The sequence below is a fragment of the Anthonomus grandis genome, chromosome 10 (assembly GCF_022605725.1).
Source record: "Anthonomus grandis grandis chromosome 10, icAntGran1.3, whole genome shotgun sequence".
Taxonomy (NCBI): Eukaryota; Metazoa; Arthropoda; class Insecta; order Coleoptera; family Curculionidae; genus Anthonomus; species Anthonomus grandis.
In genome coordinates, this window is record NC_065555.1 from 12,672,429 (window position 1) to 12,693,043 (window position 20,615).

The 20,615-nt window shown below is 30.4% G+C and overlaps 1 protein-coding gene across 4 annotated transcripts in view; it reads left to right on the top strand.

The window, feature by feature from the left end:
• The window catches only part of LOC126740976 (cytosolic carboxypeptidase Nna1-like), an 80,470-nt gene that overhangs the window by 36,183 nt on the left and 23,672 nt on the right, over positions 1–20,615 (top strand). For all 4 annotated transcript variants that reach the window (XM_050447189.1, XM_050447187.1, XM_050447190.1 and 1 more), the window contains exons 6-12: positions 234–380; positions 14,281–14,401; positions 14,502–14,636; positions 15,530–15,810; positions 15,865–16,024; positions 16,107–16,334; positions 19,495–19,586. In XM_050447189.1, the coding sequence (XP_050303146.1) occupies positions 234–380; positions 14,281–14,401; positions 14,502–14,636; positions 15,530–15,810; positions 15,865–16,024; positions 16,107–16,334; positions 19,495–19,586 (1,164 nt within the window). The remainder of the gene's footprint in view (positions 1–233; positions 381–14,280; positions 14,402–14,501; positions 14,637–15,529; positions 15,811–15,864; positions 16,025–16,106; positions 16,335–19,494; positions 19,587–20,615) is intronic.

Consider the following 20,615-nt stretch of genomic DNA (forward strand, 5'->3'; position numbering starts at 1 on the left):
ATTTTTTTAATTTTACTAGCATTAAATTTTACCTATTGCAAATTATTTAAAATTTATTAAACCAAGATATTAGATTTTGTGATATTTATTGTCAAGATTGTTGTTGTTTAAAATATTCTAGTTTGTTAAACCTTTAAGTTTTGTAGCAAAACACTTTGTACATTTATAATTAATTTATTCAAACTTTTTTACTCTCTACGTCTTCTTTTTTTTTAATTTTATATATATTTTAGATTTTCCATCACAAATTGTTCAAAAGAAAGCAGTTTGTATACAGAAGGCATGCGACCTTTGTTGTACTCCAAGAAGGATTCACAACTACATTCAATAGGATGGAAAAGGTGTGGACAGAATATAACCTACTTTTGCAATGAAAATATGTAAGTAATTTATTATTTTTTTAAATGTATATAACTTTCTAGAATATTGTACAACTTAATGTTTAATCATATTTATAGACAAAACAAAGACATAATTGCATTTGTTTAATGAACCCAGTTAGTTTCACCGTCTGAAGTATTAATAGCTAAAGTTTCGGCTAAATTTAGATTGATCTTAGAAAAGTTTCATATAATGGAATTACGGTAACCATCGCATATCACGCGAAGTTCCCATAAATCAATTACTAAAGTTCTGGGAAGGGTAGACAAACTATACGAATTTTAAAGTTTTTGTTTATTTTTTTTGTTGTCAAATATAATTTTGACAGCTTAAGGTAATTTATAGTTTTTATGATTTACGATTTAAAATAGACACAACGCCACTGGTTGTTGTTCCAATTTTTTTATATTTGTGGTCTTGTGGAGATTGTATAGAGATATATATAATAAAAATAATTTTATAGGCTCGATAAATAAAAGTAACTTTTTTAGGACAAGGTCCAACTCAACTATAGTACAATGTAAAAAAAAACACTTTTTTAACATGTGGTAAGGTTGTTATTGCATACTAATTGAGTTCAGCACTCAAAAGCTTCGTTGCCAGACCGGTATACATAGACAGCAAAACTATTTTGGCCAAAGTCAAGTAAATAAGTAGAATCATTGAAAATTAAACTAATATATAAAAATAATAAGAACTCGAAACAGTAAAAAAAGAGACGAAGTTAAATACTTTTTTGTACTTAAAAAAAAATTTTTTTTACTATTTTTTTTTGTTCACTAGTCTAGTTAGTAAAGGATAGTAAAAAAGACACTTTTTTAACTTATGACTTAAACTTATTAATGCATGCTAATTGACTTCTGCACTCAAGACCATTATTTAGCAGATCGGTATAAATATATACGTGAACAGCAATGCCTCCTGTTATTTCGACTAAGGATAAGCAAACCAATAACTGTCATTATTGTCTGATTAAATTTGCAACAAAAATTAATAGGCAAAGAGATATTCTAAAACAGAACGGCAATGCTTCACCAATTTACTTATAATTGTTGAAGTCTCGAATATCTCTTTTATATAGTTTATAATGTAGTTATTAAAGGGAAATAAAGAAATGCTAGCGCTTTTTCAACTTAGGACTTAAACTAGTTATTAAATACTAATTGACTTCCGCACTTAAGACCATTGTTTGACAGACTGGTATATATGTTTTTGGATAGCAATATCTCCTGTTGTTTCGACTAAGATCAATCAAATAGATAAGTGCCATTTAATTAAATAATTATTATTACCTATTAAACTAAGGGGCAGCTTTGTTTCAATAATTGTACTTTTTTATAAATGCTGTGCAATGATAGTGGTTGTACAGGGTGGCCCAAATTTGACCCTCACCATTGGGATCTCGGAAACCGTAAGAGATACAAGATCGGTTAAATTATGGTAAAATTACTAAATTTGGTACTTAACAAAATGCCGTTTTAAAATTTAAAAAATTTCAAATAGTTCCGAAGATATCCGAAAAAGACCGAAATCTAGAAAAATATGTTTTATTTTTTTATGGCATTATTTAAAATCGTATAATAAAATAAATAACACTCTGTTAAGGGCACTTTTTCTTCTTTACAAGATGGTGTTTTCAGAATTAAAATACGACGTTTCGTTTTTGAGATACCATCATCAACTTTTTTTCTTCAAATACGGCTCTAGATTTCTATTACCTTATTTTGTTGACCTACATTTTTATAAAACCTATGACGTATCAAACTTTTTTATTTTTAACCAACTTAATCGCAAAAACTGAGAATTTCCATAATTCTCATAACTTCCATAAAAAATATTAATACAGACCTGCTTCCATTTTTTTTTCTTTTAATTATAAGTAGAACTTATTATTAATAAAAACCTGTCCACCCCATGATTTAATTTTATAAAGTACATATGACATATCATCAATATTATCATCAAAGTTAATATTAAAAACCCACATTTTTTACAAAAACCTTAAAATTACCAAAAATATATAAACTAAATAAACTATGCTTTAAACATTTAACATCTTTTAAAAAAACTACTGCAACAAAAAGCAAAAAAAAATATATATATTAGTAAAAATGACGTACTTTTTGTCGAATCCTGCCACCCAAAAAGCCAAATAATAATTAAACGTTTAACACTAATTAAATTTTGATTATATTAAAAAAAAACTACATGAAATGCTCAAATAATCCTCCTTTAACTTCGATGCATTTCTGAATCCGCCGGCGCAGATTACTCGTGACTGCCCGTTGGATCATTCTTCCTCTTAAATAAGTTATTTACTACTCTCTCGCATTTACACAATACTCTTAATGCTGGAAATTTTAGGATACCTCAACATAGAACAAGTAACTTCAACAAGTCATTTTCGGTTGTCGGAGTTACAATGTGGAATAACTTAATAATATTAAAGATTTGTTACTTAATAAATTTTACACCAAGGTTAAGCAAATTCTTCTCGACTCCCAACGAGATGCCTAGTAGTATGACTAGTAGTAGATACCTAGTAGTATAAACTGCAAAATCAACTAAGACCAAAGATAAGCTGGCCTGTTCAATCTTTTTTTTGTGGTTGTTTTTTGTCTATTCTTGTTGCCTTCCGTCGCATGCCAGCCAAATTGCTTTGCCATTTTTTGTTTCTGCCCTCTTTAGTTTTAGTTGTTTTTTATTCTTTTTTAGGTTAATTAGGAATTTTTTTTGTGTTTATTTATAATATTTACAAGGCCTGTTTCACGCAAATTGCGCTATCGGTTTTATATAATCGCGAAGCAGTTCCTTTTACCAAAAATTGTCAATTTTTTTTCTCATGTAGCTAATTATATTTATAACTATTTTTTTGGTAATAAACTTTTTTGACTTTGACTTTTGACTTGACTCTTGCCCATAAATTTGTGATTTCCACAATAAAACTGTGGCGTAAAATATTTATATTTCGAGGACTTTCTTTAAATACACGGCCTTTTAAATATACCCATAAAAAATAATCAAGATGTGACAAATCGGGGCTTTTGACAGGCCAGCGAAAGGTTCCTTGGCTTCCAATCAACTTATTGAGAAAAGTTTGATTAAGAAACTGAGACATGGCAATACCATTATGTGGTGGTGGGTGCTCAATCCTGTTGCCACCATAATTGCTGAACAATATTTAACGGCTCATCATCTAGGGCATCAAATATATCGTTTTATAGCAAATTTAGGTATCGTCTGGAATTCAAATTTCCATTATAGAAAACTGGCCCAAAAATTTTGTTTCCATATAGCCTAATCCAAACATTAAATGACTCCCGTCCCTGTCTTCGAATTTGCTGATTTTGATACGGATTTTTGACTGCGCAATAATGCTCATTATTTGTGTTAAAAAAACTACTCGTGGAAAAATTGCATTCATCCGTCCATATTTTTTTATTCAAAAAATGTTCATCTTCATGTAACATTGCGTTATGCCAATTGCAAAATTCAAGCTTTCTTGCTATTTCTTAAATCTAGGTATATTCAGCTTCAAAGAAAATGTATGTGAGAAACTGCCAGGATTTACCGCAGCCTTTAACAAAATGTCTTACTTATTATATTATTTTAAAACGTGGCTTTAAAATATTAAGGTTGCTCTCTACCTTTTTTTTGTTCAAAATTCGAAAATATAATATTTACAAATATTGAAGCATTTGTCTTGATCTTGTTCCTAACATTGCCATTTTTTTTGCGAAATCAAGCCTAAAATTGTACAATACGCGATGTTATGCCCTACATTTATTCCAGGCCCTAAGATCGCAAAAGTTCGGTATAATTACTATTGTTTAATATGAATAAGACAGTCATAAAATGTTACGTGGTCCGAACGATTTTGGTAAAATTTTAGGACTGTATTTTGTTATTTTGTGTTAAAAACTCACGAAGTGGAGAGCGTATGTCATATTTTGACGGCAAGCGAAGGCAATCTTTTGTTTGTTTCACGCCGCCTTTTTAATTTTGTTTTAATATTGGAGATCAAAAAATATCAGCGCGTTGAATTTCGTCCACGTTTGCCAACATTCGCCAGCTTATTGATAGTTGTTGATGAAATTGCCAATTGCAAAAATATACGGGGTGCATTAGTTTTAATTGATAATAAGTGAATATTAAATACTTAATTAAAAAAAATAAATAAAAGCAGGTTCGTATTAAGATTTTTTTTTTAATTATGGAAAATCTCAGTTTTTGCTAATAAATCGGTTAAAAGTAAAAATGTTTGATACGTGATAGGTTTTATAAAAATGTAAGTCAATAAAATAAGGTAATAGAAATCCAGTGCCGTATTTGAAAAAACATTCTTGACTAGTACATTTTTGTACTAGAGTATTTACTAACTACTTAACTGACTATAGAGCGATATTATTTGGCTAAAATATAAATAGCGAATAGCTTAAAACTCAATTGAAAATAATCTCTAGTTCTGCGTTTTGGAAATTGACTGTAACTATTTAATTAAATACGTTAAAGACAAGAAATTAAAAACAAAACTAATAATTAAACAGTTGAAGAAAATATTTTATTCATTACTTAACCGTAAATCATTTGGCCCTTAAAATTAAACTTGTTAATTCTCGTTCTTCCTGAGGCAACAAAAGAGCGTTTTAAAAAATGCTGTAATGCTCGCGGCACCTGGATATCTAGTCTGTAAAGCAACTGTATCTGATTCCATCATTTCTGAATCGGTTCCTATGTTTTTCTCTTTATATAAATAGAGGATTTTAACGTCTGATGGTAACGAGTTTTCATCTTGCGTTTTATCCAAAGAGTTTTCTTCGGGTTCTTTGTTAATCGCTGCAAAGACATTTATATTTGTATTATAGTAGCATTTATCATTAATTTCTGGATAGGTCTTTGATTTCTCTAACGTGATCGTTTTAACTTCGAAAAGTAAATTTTTTTCTTCAGAATATGCGGTGTCTGCTATAGATTTCGATTGAGTCATTGAATAAAAGTTTCGTGAATGTTTTGGATGGGATGCTGATATGACACGAGAATTTGACAAATGATCTGGACGACAGCGATGATTATATACCTGTTATACTAATTGTTGGCACAGGAACAATTTATTTAGTCTCGTTCGAAAAATGTTATTTAATGAGGAGACAAAAACATACTTTGCAAATAGGCATTTAAAACTTTTTTTTAGGATAAATGTTAAAAAACTGTCATTTTAGTTGATAAATAAAATAAAGTTGATTCGATGTCTAAAGAACAAAATGCTGTGGATTCAAAAAATAGATTCGTATTTTCTCGCATTAGATCATTTAAGAAGTAAAAAGGAGACTGTTGTGTATTTGCCAAAAATATATGATAATATACAAAGAGACAATGTTGATTCATAAAAAAGTTTTGATAACATTTGCCTAAAATAGTAAGATTAATAGCAAAAATATAAAAGATAAGGAGACTTAAGATTTTTTTTGCTTATGTTCAATTTCTTATTAAAACAATTTAAAGAAGGTTGATTCTATAAGTAGAAAAGACAAAACTGGTTTATTACTGGATTAAAATATTGCTTTGAAATTAAATGTGGACATCTCATAAACCATTAAAAATTATGTAGCATTTTTTACTATTCGTTTAGGTGTAAATTGAAATACTTATAGCATAATTATTATACAGGTACATTTTAAAAATAAAGATTAAGACTGCTAGAAATATTTATTTTCACTATATTTTTTACCTACTATTTTATTCAATTCAAAAGTGGCGCCAATATTCAGACTTAAACTAGCCTCCTAGCGGCAAGGGCTCCTCGTATATTAGGTAGATCATTGTTGAACAGCTGTTATGTAACAATAGGGTTGATCTAGATGTGGTTTTATTAGTTAAGACCGAAAAACTATATCGCCTTGAGTTTAAAAAAAATTAAATTATTAAAGGGTAAGCAAGGTTATGATTCTCCTAACAATAAAATGCAAAACATCTTTAAATCTGCAGAAAAAATGTATTAATTATTATTTTTTTATTTACGAGGGCTCATTCATTCAAAAATCGCAAACTGGTTATTGCAGTCTATTTATTGACGCAAATATAATTATGAGATTAAGTAGCTCTATTTATAAATCTTCGAATAAGTTCAATTTTGACCCCTTTTAATAGACATGAAGGATTTCTGTATTGGGTCCCGGATCAAAATTATGACCTGACTCTAGAATATGGTTAGCGAAAGGAGAATAATTGGTGTTTATGATAAAAGTATTTTTACTTCTGGTACCGTAAAATGGGGTTACTTTGGCAGTTTTGAACCTATTATTGGACTATAACTCACAAACAAATTAAAAATTAAAATATTTTATATTTTCACTGTGCCTTATGTACAAAATAGAGTAAGTCACCCAATTATGGTTTTGTTTTATCGAGGGGGTATATATATATTTTTGGGTGCCAAAGTAGGCTTTATTATTGGGGTTACTTTGGCAGGGGTTGTTGTCATTATAGACTTATTGCTAACCCTACTTTGGCACCAAAAAAAAAGCCTATTGCATTTTTTTTTGTGAAAATTATTTTTAGTCACATAGTTAAACTTTATTAAAACTCATTAATAGAAAATTAACTTATCATTTATTACAAAAACCCAATAACAGAAAATTAACATATTATTTTTATGTAGAAACCGAAAAAAAAAACAAAGAAATTATAACTGATGTTTTTAAATACAGAAGTCCTTATCCTTCACACTGTCGTCGGAATTAAAATCAACATTTGTGCAGTCTATGCAGACGTAAAATTGATCTACACTTTCTTCGTTACAAATTCCGCAAATCCATTTACAACACTGACAGCACCGAATCCAATCAGGACCTTGGCAGTTTTTCCATTTTTTAAAGCAAATTGCACAATTACCATCGTTTTTAGTTTTCACTTTTCTTTTTCTTGGCTCCCTTGAAGGTAATGCTTTGCTAGAAGCTGTTTGAAATGTTATCAGTGCAAGATCGTCGCTATCTTCATCACTGGTTTCTATAATCATCTTTTGAGTTCCTAAGGAACCAGCCACTGGTTCTGCCGGTTCTGCATCTAAGTGTTCATTATTTATTGGTTCCTCGGTTCAAAGTTGTTTTCCAGGTTCTACTTTCTTCCTACATTTTCTAACAGTTTTTTCCTTATTAGAACCGCGTAAGTCCTAAAGGACATCAATTAGGCTTTGACTCATTGTTTCTTGCACCTCTTCAACATTTTCTGAAAGAGCCCCTGGGATCCTTCTGTCAAAACTTCGGAAGGGTCATATGGACAAAGCCCTGTAGCTCTAAAGCCTGATTTAAGGTTGTTGCTCATATTTTCGTTCACATAATTCCATAGTCTTGTTAAGAAGGTGGAGAAATATTCTTTAGGAATGGACACGCTGGACTTAGTTTCATTTCTCCATTTGTCCAAGATTTCCCGCCATTTTTTTTATGGGTGGGAAGACTGCAACATCTAATGGTTGCATTATATGCGTGCTATTTGGGGGTAAAGTTGTCATATAAATATTGTTCTGCTCGCATGCCTGGATTACTAAAGGAGAGAAATGAGAGGCTAAGTTATCTCCGATTACAACTTTTTTCCCAGGAGTGTTCATATCTTTAATTTTAGGCAGCAGAATATCGAAAAAGCATTTCTCGAATTGAATCATATCAAACCAACCACTAAATGTATTGGCATAAATCGTTCTAGGCGGACCCCTTGAGTCCAATTCGCATACAAATTTCCGGCTTTGTAAACAACCATTGGCGGCAAAAGCTCACCTGCGGCATTGCCGCATACCCTAATGCTAACCGATGCTTTCGAATGTTGCTGGACCCGTTCAACGCGTTTTGTTCCCCTGGGGACCACCATCTTCTTAGCTCCAGGGTCATCCTGAACGTTGGTCTCATCATAGTTGAAGATCAGTCCAGAATCTGAATCCATTAAAACGTCTTTAATATTCTCAAAAAACTCATTTATAGCATTTGGTCCTACCGCTGCACGTGTTCGTTTGATATTCGCGGCTAAACGAACACTAATGTTATTTCTGGTAATAAAAAGTGTTCCAGAAAATCACTACCTGGAACATTGTCCTTAAATTCTTTAACAACACGACCTTTTTTTCTAAATATTTATGCAACACTTGCCGAATATCCGCTTTTGTAAAGGAAAAACCCCAATCACTCACTGTACTCAATGTCTTTGTCAACAAGTTCTCCTCCATGGGGGTAAACACGGTTGGGTGACCTGGGTGCCGTTCGTGGCTGCCCTTCAACTTGTTTTGAAGGGTTCCCGGCGAAATTTTAAATTTTTTGCTTATCTTTGCTTGCGACATACCACCCCTAATGGCGGCAAGTATATTTTGTAAATCAGCTGTTGCATAATTGGCGTAGGTACGCCCCCCCCACTTTTTTCTTATAATGTCTTGGCATTTTTACCTTATTTACACCTGCAAAAAAAGAGAATCACTGTAAAAAAAATAAATAAATAAGGAGGGGAATTTTAAAATATACATAAATTTATATAGCAACCTGCCAAAGTAGGTTGAGGGTGCCAAAGTAACCCCGATTTACGGTAATAAATGAATTGTCTGAAGTGTTCATTTACTCTGACCTCAATTCTCCTTCCGCTTTGACCTACGAAACAAACACCATAATATTCTCGATGAAAACACTCAATTTGGTAATCATATTATTATTTAAAATAATCTATGTATAACTGGAGCTCTATCATTGATGTAGAGATCTGTTTTGCTAAGGTGTTATTTTCTTGAAGAGATATCTCTTCAAAGAAAAAACAAGACTTAATAGAAAGAATAAGGCTTTAGTTTTGATTCATTAGAGCGAAAACACAGCAACAATGGAAGAGACATTCATAAAATAAACTAAGAAATGTTATGTTATAGAGGTTTCCGCAGTTTGCACCAAAAGCAGTGATTTTTTCAGTTATGAAGGTGTTTCTTGTATAACCATTTGATTGCGTGCATAGTGTAATCATTATTATAAGCCACTTGCAAAAAGATATTCTATTCTTTCTAGAACTTTTCCTCGGATAGCAAGACTTTAGCCAATCTGCAAAAGAGTGAATTAAAGGCTGCTAATTTTTGATTAAGTCACAGACATGTTCTAATATGTTTTTCAAAAAGATTAGTTTCACTAGTTTTTTATTCCATACTATTCATATAAATATTTCAGAATGAAATGGAGAAAGATTGCATCCATAGCTAAGCCCGACCTTTGTTCAAATAAACGACCATTAAGATGGAAAAAAATTTAAAGTATACTCAAACTCAAATTAAAAAAATGCTTTATTGTCAACATAAACATAGAAGTTGTAGACAAAGCCAATAGACTGTACATTAAAGGAATAAAAACGAGAAACTAATTTAAAATAAAATAAAATTATATAAAACTTTGAAAAATACTTAAATGCTAATGATTAAAAAATTCACTTAAACTATAGTGCGCTTTACTAGCAAGAAATATTTTCGTCCTTATATTAGTTTAAAATGAGGAACGGGCAGCCTCATTAAATAATTTTGTCGTGTATTATAGTGGCTTCCTAAGTGGAGTTCCGGCTTATATTTTCTAAAAACTAAGCAAACTGTTTCCAAAATAAAAATACAACACAGGGTTAAAATATTATGACTTACAAAAAGCGGGCGACATGAGTCACGAGGCTTGGCCCCACATAAATCTCTAATGTCCCTTTTCTGGAATACAAAGACTGAATTAAAAATTGAATTTGAACATGAACCCCAAAAGAAAATTCCATATCGAAGGTGCGACTCGATGATCGTGAAGTATGCAGATCTGGCGATGGCGAAATTAGGATTGGTGGCAATAACCCTTAGGGCGTAGCAGCCTGATGAGACTTTTCTACATACATTCACAATATGGTCTTCAAATTTAAGGAACTTGTCTATGGAAAGCCCTAAAAACTTACTGAACGGTGGCATGGTGATGGCTTCATTATTCAAACATATAACATTTGTATTACATTTAAAATTAAGGATATTTGTTTTAGAAACATTAAATGTCAAAAAATTTGCATCACACCAATCTTTTATTTTTAACAAATCTGCACGTATATTGGCCTCCATTTGAGAAACATCAGAGTCGTGCCAGAGGATGGTGGTATCATTGGTAAACAATGTAAATTTGCCAGTTACCTGCAGTTGTGGCAGATCGTTAACATAAATGTAGGTTTTTTTCTTTATAGCTAGAGATATTATTGGGTTCTTTTAGGAAATAAAAGTCTGGATGGCAGAACAACAAAAGAAAGAGTTTATTAAATAAGTGAATCAAGTGAAGTTAATAACATGAATAATAAAGTGTGATGATAAAACTTGTTTTACATAAAACCCGCTTAATTAACGTCACACTACATGACAGCTTCTTATTATATTTACGTCTTCAATTTATTAAAAAAATCCGTCTTAGTTACGTCTTAATTCGTCTTTAAAATACTCGAAATTATAAAACCGGGAGCCATCTTCTCCCATTATAATTATGAAGCTCTTGCACGGTACCAAAACCATCTTTTTTGGTGATCCCACGACTTTACGTCTTAAACCGCCAGATTAGATCGACTTTTACTCTTCAAAGACTTCGACTGACTGCCTGTTTTTCGTGTCCTTATTTTTTAATACGTATTAAGTACTGAGTCAGCTTTTTTTATTATTCCCCTTTAATCGCCGTCGTACCGTTAACAGAAATGAAACGGGTTTTTGAGTCAGCAGTTTCCACAGATTCGGTTCGGCAGTATCAATTTTCTGAGAACCTTAAATATTGTTTTAACGAGCGCAAATTATATATCACATCATCATTTTGAAAGAAAAAATACTTTTAGAATATAAAGATAAAGAAAAGCTTACACTAACTGATTATGTTATGTTAATTATAAAAAAAATACTATCCTACATAAATGAGAAAAAGTAGGACCAAGTACTGATCCTTGCGGAACACCCACATTTATATTAAGTTCCTTAGAGATATCACCATTAAGTTTGACAGCCTGGACACGATTTGATAAGTAGGGACGAAACCACTCAAGGGCAGTTCCTCTGAAACCATTGAGCTCCAGTTTCATCAGCAGCACTCTGTGACTCAGGCAGTCAAATGCCTTGGACAAGTCACAGAATACCGCTGCTGCAACTGCACCAACATTCAGTCGGTTGTACAGGTGCTCTAGAAAGCTAAAGATAGCATCATTTGTGCTCACAGACTCACGGAAGCCAAACTGCTGAAGACTCAATAGGCAAAACCTATTTAAAAATGAAACCATCCTCACCTTAACGAGCCGTTCCACTATCTTGGCTAAAGTAGGCAATAACACTATAGGTCTAAAGTTAGAAAGACAGTAGCGATCGCCACCCTTGTAAAGAGGAATAATCATTGCCCTTTTTAAGCACTCTGGGAAAACTCCAGTCATAAATGAAAAGTCAATTTGCTCGGCCAAGACTTGCAAAGAAGTAAAGCAGAAAATATTATAAGAGAAAGCCCATCCCAACCTGATGAACTCTTATTCTTAATATTAACCATTAACTGTATAAGCTCTTACACACTTGTGGGGGCAAAAAAGAAAAATTCGACCACTACCACATTGCTGAGATAGCTCCTGGGATCTATTTTTTGTGAGATATTGTCTGCAAGGTTACTAGCAATATCACAGTAGAAGGATTGAGGACATTGAAATCAACCAATAAGCGTTCCAATATCAAGTGAGGAGCTACTTTGTTCAAATTAAAAAACGTTTCTCTGATTATAACAATACAATCATCGGGGGGTCCGCTAGGAAAAAAAATTATCATAACAAAAATATAAGCCAGAATTGGAGTGGTACTCGCAGAGTTGATAAATCTTTAATTAGTAAAAGATTATTTTATACAAAAAGAGTTTTAAAAAATTTAATGAGAGGGTAATAAAGATGCTAGCGAAGAAGAAAATGTAGAAGCAAGAGTATTTATGTAAGTAACTACTGGACGAACGGGTCAATCAAGCTTAAGTTTTTTGTCAGATATAGAGAAATGTTGAAGGGTTAAAAATCATTCTTTAAGTTTCAGTAAGGAAGTAAATTTGAAAGTCGGATATAAGTTTAAGAAACTGAAGGTGTCACCGTTTATAAAATTGTTGATGTTTGACATATAAGTCCCTTTATCAGCTTTGATTAAAAAGAAATTATCCTTTTCTGTTTTACCTTTTACATTTTTAAGAACTTGTTTATTGGTTATATAATAAGATTAAACATTATTGTTATTATAATTTATGTTGTAATTCAAATACTTATTAATTTTATATGACATATCACCTCTTACACCTCTTACCTCTGGGTTACCGAATTCACTTGTTTTAAGAATTGCATCTGATCTGACCGAAAATAAATTGTTCATAGATCTGATTTAAAAGATGCATTTCTTAATTAGAAAATTTTATATTGTATAAGAACTCTCGAAATTTATGATTACAAACATCAACATTATCGGGTTTACATGACTTATTGTCGTTGTTTTTCTTTAAGACACAGTAGTTTAAAATAAGAAAATATTTTTAACTTTTTAAATTATTATTTTAATTTCGTATTTTCACAAATCTGTTTAAGTTTCTATATTTCCGGATAAGCTAGACTAGCAGATTTAATAGTAGTATAATAGCAGTCCATACTGAGCAGAGAAGAACTATAAAGTTACGCAAAGTTGCCGTTTGCCCTAGAATAAAATGCAAAACACCTTAAACCTATGTATTATGCATTTCGGCTATTGTAAATTAATAAATGCCAATTATTACATTCTTAAAAATCAATTTTGCTTCTATCAATATACGTACGCAAGAGATCCTTATCACAATTTAGTTTATTTTACATAAATTGTAAATACTTATTAAGTCTGACTATAAAGATGTTTTGTATTATTTAATTGTGGAAGAACGACAATCTTGCTTAAGCTTTATAGTTCCACTCCCTTACGTATTACAACTTCTATATTATTATAAAAATGAATAGTTACATTTGTAAGCAAAGGGCATAGTTGGAATAGGAAATAAGAAGGTTTAACTATGATGAGGTTAAATATAATTCAATAGTGAAAGAGAAAAGAGGTCTTTGGGCAAAAAGTCGATGAATAAATAAACTATTTTTACTTTTATTGTAATATAGCTAGAATAGTAAAGAGAGAAAAAATGCAAGAGAGAGACATAGAGGAAGTACTGGAAGAGATTATCCCATAGATAACATAAAATCAGGTTCCTAAGTTTATAAGTCCGTGGTTATCTGATTTTGGCCTACTGCTAGGTACATTTTGTATTTTTTTTTTCACTCGGTAAAGTATTTTTTGTTTTTTAGGCAAATAAAAAACTTTTAAATTTGAATTGAAATTTATTACTGATTGATTTATATTTTTGTTTAATATTATGCTCATTCCGTGGTAATTCACTAATTCTTAGTATATCTATATTTAGTCCATCCATTTCCATGATTGTATTTTGTATTTTTTCAGATTGGTATAAACTCCTAATATTGTAAGTCACTTTGGCGATTAAGGGGGCTTTGTCATCTTAATTTCCTTCCTAAAAATAAAATCTTAAAATCCTTTCGGTGAAAAAACTAGGGATGCTCTTTTTGAGCCTTTAATGCATTGGACATTTATTCATCTTCGATGTGGTATTTCATTTAGCATTACCCAGGGTGTATAAATGAAATATCGCTCTACACCCCATCATTTGGTAGAGTAATATCTTTTTTAAGGCTTTTCTAAAGTTCAAATTAAAGTAAAAAAATTAAAAACCGTTTTAAAAATAGGAAAAAAAATTGATTTTCTTTCGACAAATAAAAAAAGAACAGTCAAATTATTTAATTTTTATAAAAATTAGGGAAATAACTATATTGAAGAACTCATATAAAGTATATATGTTTTAGGTGTTCCGAAGATCCTGATCAACCCCAAACATACACATTAACGTTTACAGTAACATTTCCACATGATGATGATGAAGTCTATTTGGCACACTGTTATCCATATACTTACTCAGACCTTCAGGTAAATATAGTCCATGTACAAAAATGTGTTAAAAAATATATTTTTTATTATTTACTAATTATGTAAAGTAATCTAAATGTCTAAATATATATGTTTGTAGGATCATCTTGCTGAAATACGGGCTCATCCAGTTAAGCAAACGTATAGTACAGTACGATTATTATGTAGATCTTTAGCAGGAAATGACGTTTACTTTGTGACAATTACGTCACCACAAGTTCCTGGAGATTTAAAGGTAATTTACGATAATGAGATCACGCCTTATATACTATAACACAGTCAAACTTTATTAACCAGCAAAAAAAAAACAATAGCAAAGCATTAGGTGTAGGTCAAGGAAGATGAGATGTATAAATTTTATTCTGTTTAAGTCCAGACCAACATGAATATATACAGGTTTGGTTAACTTAGTTCTTGGGTGCAGAAATCAACAAAATAATCTGAAGTTACAAACCTAAGGCACTAGTTAAAGAAGGAAACGTAGTGATTTTTTTAGTCCTGCTCAACTGAGTAGAGTTTGAATCGAATTGTCTAACCAATGTCAAGTTTTATCGCATAAATTTAGCCTCTCAAAATCGGGATACATGGACATTTTGGCACCGAAATTACCGTCACAATGTTTATCGTATTTCATTAAAGTACCATATACCATCTCTGATGAATTAAATCTCTTAATTATATACTACGGTAAATCCTTAATATCCTTTGAAAATGGACTAAAGAAATTAGGAAATCCTATTGCTTATTTAACTTTGCAGTCTCAACAGTTCTTTACAATTAAATAATTTTTTTATTATATATATATAATATACAAACAGATGATGAGAGCGAATTGTACAAAACTTATTGCTATAAATTGGCTTGATGATCTAAGACGGACTTTAATTCCTATTCTGCCTATTTCAGTTTTAATCTGTATGCTCCGACATATTATGTAAAGGATATTTTGCAAGTAGAAATATTGAAAAAATAAATAAAAATTATAACTTGATAATACTTTCTTATTCATTAAAGATCTGTTGCTTATCAATGAAACAAAAAATTTTATTAATTTTTATGCCTTATATCTTGCGAAAAAGAAGTAACTTTTTGTACTATAGAATATCAAATATAAAAAAATTATTTTAGAAAAAACGGGCTGTAGTAATTACTGCCAGAGTCCATCCGGGAGAAACACCATCCTCCTGGATCATGAAGGGTATTTTGGACTTCCTTACGGGAGATTCCGCTCCAGCCAAAGACCTCAGGGATAAATTTATATTTAAGATAGTTCCTATGCTTAATCCGGATGGGGTCATTGTGGGAAATAATCGATGCTCTTTATCCGCCAAGGACCTTAATAGACAATACAGAACTGTGATGCGCGACGCGTACCCATCGATTTGGTATACTAAACTTATGGTTAGAAGGTAATTTAAGTAAATGAAATTCATTTTAAAAGCACTAATTATTTTGGTTATTAGGCTTTTGGAGGAATGTGGAGTAGCATTGTATTGTGACTTACATGCCCACTCAAGAAAACATAATATTTTTATATATGGTTGTGAAAATAGGAGAGGAGGTGACCGAAGACTGCAAGAACAAGTGTTTCCTTTAATGTTACATAAGAACACTGCCGATAAGGTAATTATTCCCATAATGTTCATAAATATAAGTAATTTTTTTTTAACAAAATAGTACTATTACTTTATTTTTCTCTTTGCAGTTTTCCTTTGAAAGTTGCAAATTTCGTATTCAGAAAGCTAAAGAAGGGACGGGCAGAGTCGTTATGTGGATGATGGGTATAGCAAACAGTTATACCTTGGAAGCTTCATTTGCTGGTTCCACTTTGAGTGCCAGAGTTGACACTCATTTTACTACGCAGGATTATGAGCTAATGGGAAGGTCTTTCTGTCAGACATTGCTGGACTTTTACGATGAGGATCCTAGAAAAGTGAGTTTTTGCAAGTTTAATTATTTTAATACAAACAATGGATGGATTGGATGATGGATATGATGATGAGGTCTTAAACAAAGATTGAACATAAAAGACAATCACATTTAACTTTGAAATTTTGAAGTTAGATTCACTAACTAAAAAAGCGTGGATAAACTATTTGGGATAAAAATAGATTAAATCCCGTAATTCCTTATAATATAATCAAAAGACTCAAAGCTACTTCTTCCTTAGTTCCTTATTTAAAAATTAAAATTTTACAAGTTCCAATTACTTACTACCACCGGTATAATTGCAATATTTTAAAAATGTATGTAAACTAAAGATATTTTAATTTTTAATAATGACAAGGTATAAATATATCATAAGTAAATATTTCATAATCACACACAAGTTGTTTTTATTGGAATGCTAACAAAAGCAGGTATTGCCTAAAAATTGAAAAAACGTTTAGGCCATTTCAATTAAATTTTTTTTATTTTGAATGTAGAAATACGTTTCATGTATTGGCAAGTTACCCACTTAGAAGAAAACATGAATAATTGTAAAACTAAAGGGATCAAATTAAAACTCGTACATAAAAATAAATAAAGATTCAATAGTGACTATACAAAACAGAAAGAACAAAATTTTTAATAAATTTATTTTGTCATTAGTTCTTAAAAAAGAAGAAAAAAAACTAAAAAGTAATAATAATATTTTTCTAAAATTATAAAATAATAAAATTATACCAAAAATTCACAAAAAAGATGTTCCATTGATACTTTATCGAGTTTTTAACTTATCAATTAACAAAGTTTTTAGCCAGTTTAATTAATGCTGCCTTTGAGATAGATCATCAATATACAAAAAAATTCTTTAAGGTGGTCAACTTATTTCAAGATTTTTAATAACCACCAAATTATGCCTTAGTATGATAAGATGTTATTTCTTTGTTAACAAATATTTCAACAGACTTCGTCATTATAATTCCAAATTAAAGTCCAAACAATTTGTTTTATGTATATATAATATTGAATAATTCTCTCTTAAAACTATATATACAAAAATTAATGCCTATAGGAAGCTTGCAAAATTTTAATAAAATATATAAAAATTTACAAAAGTATTTTTTTTTAATTTGGCCATGAATTATTTTAACATGCCTAGAAATTCGCAGTTACCGTATAATCTCCTATAGTAGTAAGATTTTTAAATAGAAAAATCAGAATTAAAAAAAATGCATCTTTCTCGCACTTCATTAATTTATTCCTTAGTTATTTGCAAGTTGTTAAATTACAATCTTTTATACTAGTTGAGGCTGACATATATTATATCATATACAAAAGTAAAAAAAACGTTAAAAAAAATAACTATGAATTTCCAGGAAGGTAAGGGATTATTATTCACTCATTTTTCTTTGAAATATTACTAAGGTTTAACTTTTAATTTTTTTATACATACATTAAGAACGCCATTTTATTTTTAGATAAATAAAATTGTTTCCAATATAAATTACGTTTATTAATTATAGAACATTGTCATTTTCAAAGGTCCATTACCACTAATTTGTTGCTTTACCAAACAGCTTTGTCGGGGGCCTTGGATGATTCCATATATACTAACTTTTCCAAGGCCTCTGACAGGGTTGATCATTCTCTCCTGGTTGCAAAGTTGTCACTCTATGGCATTGGTGGTTGTCTTTTGGCCTGGTTGAAATCATATCTGTTTGGAAGAACACAGATTGTAAATATAAATAACTTTTATTCTAGTCCTTTTCCAGTGACTTCTGGGATTCCTCAGGGTGCCCATCTTGCCCCTTCTTGATTTAATCTTTTTATTAATGATGTTGTTCATTGTTTTGATTATTGTAATGTGTTGCTTTTTGTTGATAATGTTAAGATTTTTAGAATTATGGACAGTAACTTGGCACATCATAAACTTTGTTCTGATCTTCACAAATTTGAATTATGGTGCAAGAACAATAGAATGGTCCTAAATGCTAAAAAATGCAAATATATTCAATTTACTAGGAGTTTTAGTCCACCATTTCATCAGTACCATCTAATGAGTTCACTTATTGAGAAGGTTTCAGAGATGCGTGATCTTGGGGTACTTTTTGATTGCAGACTAGCTTTTTCAAAGAATATTGAAAACCTGTGTAATAAGGCTTACAAAATGTTGGGTTTTATTAAGAGGCACACTCATAATTTCAGCAGTATTGTTTCCATCAAACTTCTGTATTTTTCATTGGTTCGCAGTCAACTTGAGTCGAATTCATATATATGGTGACCTTATTATGCTAAATATATAATGTGTTTAGAATAAGTTCAACGTAAATTCATAAGATACATTGCTTACAAGCTTAATATTCCTTGTATTGATATTAACTATAGTGAAATGTATAGATTGCTGAACATTGAAAAGTTGGAGACTTGACGTAAAAACTGCGATATTGTCACAACATACAAGATTCTTAACAATGTAATACAGACTCCTGAGTTGTTGTGTCAGCTTAATTTAAATGTTCCTCCTACTACAGTGCTCAGACAGATTAGATTATTCTACCTTGAACAACATCGTACATTGTATGTTGAAAACTGTGCAATAGGTAGAATGATGATTAACTCAAATAATGTCAGCATAGATTTGTTTCATTGTTCTCTGAGTTCACTTCGACGAGTTTTAAAATCTACTTAAGTGCAATATAATTTTATATCTTGACTTTGCTTAAAGTGTGTTTTCTTTTCTATTGCAGTTACTCTGTTTTAAACCATTGTTGTTCTTATATTTTATTTATTTTTATTGATGTTACCTGTCATCTGTTATTTATGCTAGATATTTAATGATAGTACTAATACTTCAAGTGCCTTATTGCGATATAAAATCTTATTTTGTTGAATATTTTATATACTATATTTATTTTGTAAATTGGTTAATTACCGTAATATATACTAAAAAACATTCATTTGAATATACGTAATTAAATTAATCTCCAAGTCCCCTAGATCATTTAAATGTGTGTACTTTCATTATAAGTTTAATGAAAGAATATTATAAGTAAATGGAAAAAAATTATAACTTGATCCCTTATATGAAGGAGAAAAAACTTTTATATATTGACTTAAATTGAAATAAAGATATTGTCATATTTAAGATTTTTTTTTTTAATTTTTAGGAGAAACTCCGCGTAAAAATAGTGGAAAGATTAACTAAAGAAGGATCAAACGCAGATGAGCCGACCAACATTCCCCTCAGCGATTACTCGAGGTATAGGAAAAAGTCAAAAGGCAAACGTCACACTCCACCTCCGCACCTTAGACACACAATTACTTCTTCCCAAGTAAATCCTTTAGAGTTAAACAACTTTTGACGACTCGAACACGGTAAAGGGTTGCTCTTAGCCTTTGACGAAATGCTAGCCTGTGTTTTTTCCTGTCTTCGTCTATACTGGCATCAGTGTTACTTGCACATGCTACCTTCATTATTATTTTACTTTTCTCATATTTAGACAGGCTTATGATAGAGAAACTCATAAGGTAAACTTTAGAAATTATACACGATGTCTTATAAAAGATGTTTTTTTTCAAACAAAAAAATATATTATTTTGACAGTGTTATACTATAATAATGTTTTCAGAAATATTTGTAAGTGCCACAAGAAAACTATCAACAGAAAGATTATTTATGATGCCTTTCTAATAATATCAAAACTATCCAAAATTTTGCAAAAATAGATGCTAAAATCATCAGGAGTGTTAGAATACCCTAATTTTATTTATTATTATAACTTTAATTTTAGTGGCTAAACGGAAATTTCTAGATAATACGAGTAAAATTTTCCTATTAAATCCAGGAAAATCCTAATAATCAATAAGAGAATATTTTTAGATAATATGTAATAAATTTTAAGCTAACCAATGGATACCAATAAGGTAAATTTGGCTAAATTATTCGTATATAAGTCTTACAAATATAATTTTTCATAATTTCGATTCATTATTCGAAAATATCTAAATATTATTTACAAATTTTCAGTCGGTATCTAAAAATTTACACTTGAATAGTTAATAATGTAAGGATAAGGCATTTAAAATAAGACCGTGATTAAAATATTTTTAAAATTTATAAGCAAATTTAGATTAATGAGTGAACATTTGATGTATTCATATTTTTAAATAACAAAGTTTTACAATACTTATTCTTGTTATAGGTTATTATCTAGAAATGTTTAATGAATATAAGTATATAAGGTAAAAAGTACACATTTTACAAATCAAGCAAATATTTTCAGAGACT